This window comes from Labrus mixtus, chromosome 18 (assembly GCF_963584025.1).
Source record: "Labrus mixtus chromosome 18, fLabMix1.1, whole genome shotgun sequence".
Lineage (NCBI taxonomy): Eukaryota > Metazoa > Chordata > Actinopteri > Labriformes > Labridae > Labrus > Labrus mixtus.
The window spans coordinates 25567982-25575481 of NC_083629.1; the positions used below are offsets into that span (position 1 = coordinate 25567982).

At 42.2% G+C, this 7500-nt stretch overlaps 1 long non-coding RNA gene and 1 gene segment (V, D, J or C); both read right to left on the reverse strand.

Moving 5' to 3' along the window:
• Positions 1-209: 209 nt before the first annotated feature.
• The window catches only part of LOC132992790 (M1-specific T cell receptor beta chain-like), a 72583-nt gene continuing 65292 nt past the window's right edge, over positions 210-7500 (reverse strand). Inside the window, 1 exon segment of the C gene segment in view lies at positions 210-409. Within this exon segment, the coding sequence occupies positions 383-409 (27 nt within the window).
• LOC132992797 (uncharacterized) lies at positions 1257-2482 on the reverse strand. Of its 2 annotated transcripts, none has more exons than XR_009676381.1 (3): positions 1823-2482; positions 1740-1787; positions 1257-1603 (listed from the first exon to the last, which is right to left on the reverse strand). It is a non-coding gene; the product is annotated as an uncharacterized LOC132992797 (long non-coding RNA). The 2 variants fall into 2 exon arrangements; XR_009676380.1 differs by lacking the exon at positions 1257-1603 and adding an exon at positions 1620-1687.

Below are 7500 nucleotides of genomic sequence, written 5' to 3' on the forward strand. Positions count from 1 at the left end.
GTTTGTTTTTAAAAACATCACTCAGACACTTTTGAAGCTCGTATATCTGTGTCTCTGTCAGCTGACGTATTTTTGTGAACCACCAACCTGCCGAGGGACTTCAGATGGAAATCAGCCTCAGGCTACAATCTCTCACTCTCCGTATTTTAAATAAATATATAAAACACTCAGATTAAAGCTTAAAAGGAAAATAAAAACAACCAATCAGATCGTCTGACAAACGTTTATTCAGAAGAAACAGATTCAGTCATGAACTCAAACAAAGAAGAAGTGAAAGTAACACAGTGAGCTCATAGAAGCTTTTATCAGCTTTATAGAAAACGTTCTGTACAGAATCAAAGTTCATCTCTCCGAGTCGACGGTTCAGACTTCAGATCAGCTCTCAGTTCTTCTGTTTCCCGTCTGCAGCCTGAGAACGACAGACATCACTTTTTATTCACCCTTAAAGAAGAATGTGTGACATGTTCCACATAAATAAATCATCCAGTCTGTCCTGTGTAAATGTGTCTCTGAGTCATGACTGTCTACAATGAGGGAGAAGCTCGAGTCCCGCTGGCTGTGTTGTTGTCAGAGCCGTGTTTACATGGACGGGACGGCCGGCTCCTCCCCTTGTGTATAAAAGCTGTTTTAGTCAAGAACTAGAGAGAAGAAGAAGAACATACTCACTGATTATTTGGATGTTAGTAAGAGTTTTTAGATCACGCTCATTCTGTGTCAATTTACATGCAATGTGAAGCTACGAGCTAACTAAAGAGCGCTAACATTAGCATGCTAACACAACAATGTGAAGCTACGAGCTAACTAAAGAGCGCTAACATTAGCATGCTAACACAACAATGTGAAGCTACGAGCTAACTAAAGAGCGCTAACATTAGCATGCTAACACAACAATGTGAAGCTACGAGCTAACTAAAGAGCGCTAACATTAGCATGCTAACACAACAATGTGAAGCTACGAGCTAACTAAAGAGTGGGGGGAGGTGTGTCTCTGGAGGAGAGCGGAGGCTTCAGGATGGAGGAGGCGTGGTCTAAAAGTGGTTTGTTTTTGTTTCATGCTGGTGCTCGAGCGCGCCACATTCTCTCTTTAAAGAAACACTTTTTATTGAAAGGAAACGACAGTCGAGTCGTTGAGTTGGAACAAACCTGAAACTTGAGCAGCAGAAAAGTGAGGAAGGCTCCGTAGAAACAGCTCTTCACGATGAACACGCTGTACGTCAGTTTGGCGCTCTGCGTGACCTTCAGATATTTGTCTGCAAGAGTTCAAACATGGAGATGAGTGACAGGAAGCAAAACACAAACAAACTCATGATCTTAGTTTCATACGGAAGCCCTAAGAGGACATGCATCTTTACATTTCATTTACTCTCCTACAGATCTGTTTTAACATCGTGAATAATGAATCATCATCTGCACCGTAGATAGTGGTCACATTGACCTTATGACATCACACATTGACCTTATGACATCACACATTGACCTTATGACATCACACACTGACCTTATGACATCACACATTGACCTTATGACATCACACATTGACCTTATGACATCACACACTGACCTTATGACATCACACATTGACCTTATGACATCACACATTGACCTTATGACATCACACACTGACCTTATGACATCACACATTGACCTTATGACATCACACATTGACCTCATGACATCACACATTGACCTTATGACATCACACACTGACCTTATGACACCTCATGACATCCCACACTGACCTTTGAGCTGTTTGACCTCACTTTGGGATCCCTAACCACTTCATGTTTCTGGGCTTAACTTCCTGTCCTAACCTTCACTCTACAGGAAGGGCCTTACTTAATTTCAAAATAAAAGCACACAGCAAGTAAAGCACTCTCAGCTAAAGAGAGTTCAAACATTCAGAATAAACTCCTCAAAAAAAGTTTGGAAACATTATTTGGGTCAATTATTTGGCCCCTTTAATAAAAACTAATTGGTGTTGTATTTTATATCGTTGGAAACCCTGATTAGTCACCTTTACAACGAGGTATAACTTGTAAGGATTGTGCATTTGTGGAATGAGCAACACAGCTAAACGTATGAGTAGCGCCCCCAAAAAATGTGCCAAAATCCCCTGCAATGTTCTTCTGTTGGTATTCACTTTTTTTGAGGAGTTGATTTTATTTAAAAATGCAAAATAATGGAGTTTTAAACATGTTACCACCTCTGAAGACGGTACAGAGGTGGGTTCACTTCGTCCCCTCATTACGCCTCAATGACATTCAGATTGAAGGGGACCTGTCTCAGGGGCGTAAATACCACGGCTTGAAACGGCGCCTTAATTAGGGCTTATGTTTGTTTTGTGATTCTGCAGCTGTGGGGTTAAATAAGATGTCATGAGGGGAGAAAAGGGAACGATCTTGGGGGTAAATAAACGTAAAGATGCATGTCTGCTGACGGCTTCTACAACAAATCAATTCTTCTGATATCGATAAATGTGGACGTTTACCTCTGGTGATGGTTTTTCTTTCAGCTGTTGGGAGAAAAGAGACGAGAATCAGACGAGGAAACATGTCGCTGTGTTTGGTTTTCTAACAGATGAAGAATCAGATTATTACCTTTTATTCCTTTAATTGAAGCAGAGTAAGGGAGCTTTTGTTTCCCGTCAAAGAAGTGGACGGTGCAGGTGAATTCATTGTCAGGATTGTTCCACTCTTCAGCAGAGACCCTCAGCCTGCTGCTCATCCTGTAGTTCTTTCCTTCCAGCACGGCCTCGCTGTCCGTCGCCACACCTGAGCTGACCTCGCCCTCTTTGTCGGTCCAGGAGAAGCTGACATGATCCGGGTAGAATCCACTGGCCACACAAACGATGGTCTTACTCTGGTGTCCACACTCCTTTGGAGAAGCTGGGAGAACTCTGACTGTCGGTGGAGTGACCTTATTTTCTGCAAAACACAGAGGACAGAAATCAGCGAGTTAAAGCTGCAGACGGATCCACAACAAACCTCAAGAGTCACACCTCACTCCAGTGTTTCATATGAGGTCTTCAGAGCCGAGTGAGGACGTGAACATCAGGGTACAGAAAGACACAGAATCACTCTGAATCAAACATGATGCTCACAGTGTGCAGATCTCAGAGGGATTTAAACAGATTCTTTAAAGTAACGCTGCAGATAGATCTACATGAACAAACTTCAAATACATAAATGTAATGTTCCAGTGAACACTCAGACATGAGGGAACATAAAGACCTAAATGAAACCTGATCATGGCAGGTTTGTTCACTTTATGTTTTGCTCTTAAACTTTAAAAAAACAGCGACATCATGATCACTAGTTTGTGTTCTGAGCTTCACACAGATCCACGTCTCAGTGAGCTGATGAACGCTCGGTTTTAAAAACGTGTTCTCAGAGATCTGACCCCGAACTGTGAGTCTGTTTCCTTTAACGAGTAAGCAGGAAAAGAGCTCGAGCCCACCGACAACTGGAGGGTCAGAAACAGACTTCAGAGGCTGAGTGAAGGCGGCATGTTTAAAGTTTCAAACACAATCCACAACCTGAACCCTCCTACTGATTCCTGATGTTTTTACTCTTCTCTGTTTATTTAGATTCATCCATCATGAATACTTTCAGTGCAACCTGCAGACTTCAGTCCAACAGAAACACCATCTGACTCCTTCAAATCAAACTGACAGCAGACCCGGAGTGCAACAAAAAATATAAATTTATAAGAAAACAAGACGCCCGTTCTGCAGGAAATCTAAACATCTACTTCTTACTAAATCCATTTTAAAAATGTCTTACTGTCGAACACAAACAGAAAACGTCAAAGCATCAGTTCCACAAACATCCTGATTTCTTCAATCTTTAGCTCAACGATCATTTAACAGATCCAGGGTGAAAAACAACAATTTGAACCGTCTCTTACCTAAAACGCTGAGTTTAGTTCCAGCTCCAAAGTAAGCAGCATCGAGGTTGTTCACACTGAAACAGATCTACAGAGAAACTGCTCGACCTCTGAGCTCCACAAACTTCTTAATTTAAGATCCTTTTAAGAGAATGAGATCAGAACCGACCTTTGACCCTGACCTGGACCAGTCACAGACTTTAGTTTGATGATATATTCTGTAGTTTTTATGATCGTCTTACCTAAAACGCTGAGTTTAGTTCCAGCTCCAAAGTGAGCAGGTTGGTTGTAGTTCACACTGAAACAGAGCTGCAGAAAAACCTGCTCGACCTCTGAGCTGCACGCCGTCTCTGACATTAAACTTCTGATTTAAGGTTCATCTCAGACTATTAGATCCAGAACCGACCTTTGACCCTGACCTGGAGGAGTTACAGACTACGTTAAAGTTAAATCCTGTCGTTTTTGTGATGCTCTTACCTAAAACGCTGAGTTTAGTTCCAGCTCCAAAGTAAGCAGGATCATAGTTCACACTGAAACAGAGCTGCAGAAAAACCTGCTCGACCTCTGAGCTGCACGCCGTCTCTGACATTAAACTTCTGATTTAAGGTCCTTTTAAGAGCATGAGATCAGAACCGACCTTTGACCCTGACCTGGAGGAGTCACAGACTTGATGATATATTCTGTCCTGTTTCTAGTCGTCTTACCTAAAACACTGAGTTTAGTTCCAGCTCCAAAGTGAGCCTCTGCCTGGTAGCTCACAGCGTTTCACAGAGCTGATAAGAACTCTGTGTGAGAGGAATAATCCGGGCTCACAGCCAAATGTTTGATTTATGCTCCAACGTTTACAGCAGAACAAAACACCACGCTGCTTTTTTGACATGAACACACAGTGAGCAGAAAGTCCTTCACATGTTTGAAAAAGAGAGGACTCTGTTCATGGTCACACACGAGCTCTAACAGTACACTTATTAAAGCATCTTAATGAGGACACCTGGAGAGAACCAGTGAGTTCTGCTCTGTTTGAGGCTTTTCTTACCTAAAACAGAGAGTTTAGTTCCAGCTCCAAAGTAAGCCTCGCTGTAGGAGCACAGAGACTTTCCACCCTCACAAAAACTCTCCCTGCTGCTTCTTTTTTATCTGCTCTACATAAAATGATCCCAACTGTTTCCCTCTTCACAGATAAAGACCTTACAGCCTGCAGCTAGTCAACCTCTACGTCCCTTATCTCCATCTTTCAAACATCTATTCATGTCTTTGTTATTTTGTGAATATTTCATCAATTTATGAGTCACATGTTTGTCTTTAAGAGTTGTTTGAGACGCTGCCTCTACTCTGCTTCTTTACATTTAGTTACCTTTAAAAAATATTTCCACTACGACAGTCTTCTCTTTTTGCATCCTAACGTCTGTCTCAGGAGAAGAGTTCAACAAAACAACCTTTTACTCACCGAGAACAGTCAGTTTAGTTCCTGCACCGAAGTACGCTTCGTAATTAGCACAGCGCTGAAGCTTCATGTCAAAAAGCTCTGAGCTGAACTGAGACTACAATAACCCAAACATATCAGGATCCTGAGAACGTCTCATCACGTTTATCTTTGTACATTTTTAAAGATCTGACTCACCTAAAACAGTCAGTTTAGTCCCCGGGCCGAAGTACGCCTCGTTGTTGACACAGTGCAGAATCTTAACGTCAAAAAGCTCCGAGCTGACACTGACCTTTGACCTGGTGTCTCTCTGTAAGTTTGATCTGCAGACTGTGTTTGCAGAAAGCTTCTCTTACCTAAAACATTTGTAACATCTGAATCATCCCAGACTCACCTAAAACAGTCAGTTTAGTCCCCGGGCCGAAGTACGCCTCGTTAGCGTTGTCACAGTGCAGAAACACTGAGCATCAAACTCTTCTTTCTTTCTCTGCCACACTAATCTCTAAGAAGCTTTTTCTCATATTTCCATCTATACTGAGTCTCTGCAGCAACATGAAATCCATCATAAGAGAGTGAAACACTGAAATATTTACCTAAAACTGACAGTTTGGTTCCTGGGCCAAAGTAAGCAGGATAACTGGAGCTCACAGTGTCTCTGTTCAGCTCAATAATTCAGACTCTTCACTACAACATGTTTTGACTTTGACTTGAAAACAACTTGTTCACTAGTTGAAGTCTGTTTAAGTGAACGTCAGTGATTAAAGCTCCAACTTACCCAGAACTGTGAGTCGTGTTCCCTCTCCAAAGTGAGCTTCAGTTCCAGTGTCACACTGAAAGTCTCCTCCAACAAAAAGTCACAAAAGGTCCCAGAATGTGCACGATGTCGCTCAGAGTGATGATCCAGAGGATGAAGGAGGTTTAAACATGCAGGATGAGCTTCAGAGAGTTCACATGAGTGTTGTTGTTTCTGAAGAGCAGAGAAAGAAAGATCCAGACTGTGAACATGTGAACTTAAAGATGTTAGAAACACCTTTTCCTGCAGGTTTCCTCTATATGAATGCACGCTGTGCTGCTAAAGCCTCCTGTCCTCCTGTCCACCTCCAGATTTCATGTGTTTCTGCTCTCCTGCAGCACGCAGCAGTCTGCTCACTGTGTGTTCATGGGAGGAGGTTTTTGTACGGCGGCTCCATAGGAATGTATCACCGTGGCCCCCTGTCCCCACGGTGAGAAAGCATCATACAAAAACCTCCAGCGTGTTAGTTTCTGTGCTCCTCCGTATCTCAGCCTCCATCTCGGTGAGCCTGGGAGAGCAGCTGTGCAGCTCTGCTGAGAGACGACGAGCCGGCTGCTGCTATTTCTGTGACAGCTAAGAAAAGAAGCGGAGGGAAGGAAGAGAGGAAACTGATGTTTGTTAGATTATCAGTGCTCAGAGGGAGGGACGCCTCTGCTGGTCACACCTCTTTACACAAACTGTCAGCTGTGAAAGAGGAAGACGGTTATTTCATGAGAATCACAATGAAGAGAATGAATCAATTCAATTCAAAAAACTTTATTTGTCCCCGGGGGGGCAATTCAAAGTCACACAGAGCAGTAAAATAACAACAGTGCAAGCAGACGAAACATTTTAAAACTAAAATATAAAGTGTCAATTTAAATACAACTTAAAGCTTAAACTTAACTTAAAATACAAAATATAAAAAGAGGAGATATAAGAGGACCGTGATCGGACTAACAGAGGTAAACAGAACTAAATATATATATACAGAGCTATGTGCAAGTAGGTTGTGATTACACGACCCTCCACTTTGTGTCACAGTTTGGTGTCTTTGAGCTTTTTGTTTTTATTCCACCTCTCTGAGTATTTTTTGTTTTCAGCAGCAGGTCGCTGTTTTCAGAGATTTAACATTTTGAAGGATGCATTACTTTATGTTTTTGCAGATAGCTGATCCCTGATATACATCAATTTATTATTCTGATGTACAGACATGCAGCTCTCTCTCTCTCTGCAGCCTGACATCAGTCACAGCTGCACTGATAGAGGTTAGCTGTGACTACGATAACCAAGCTCACTCTGTCTCTCCTCATCTGTCTTTTTCTAGCAGATTGAGAGTCTGCTCACCTTTACCTGAAACCTCACATTCTTGCTGTGTCAGAAGCTTTACAGTGAGAAGACATTCATCTTATTAGAGCAG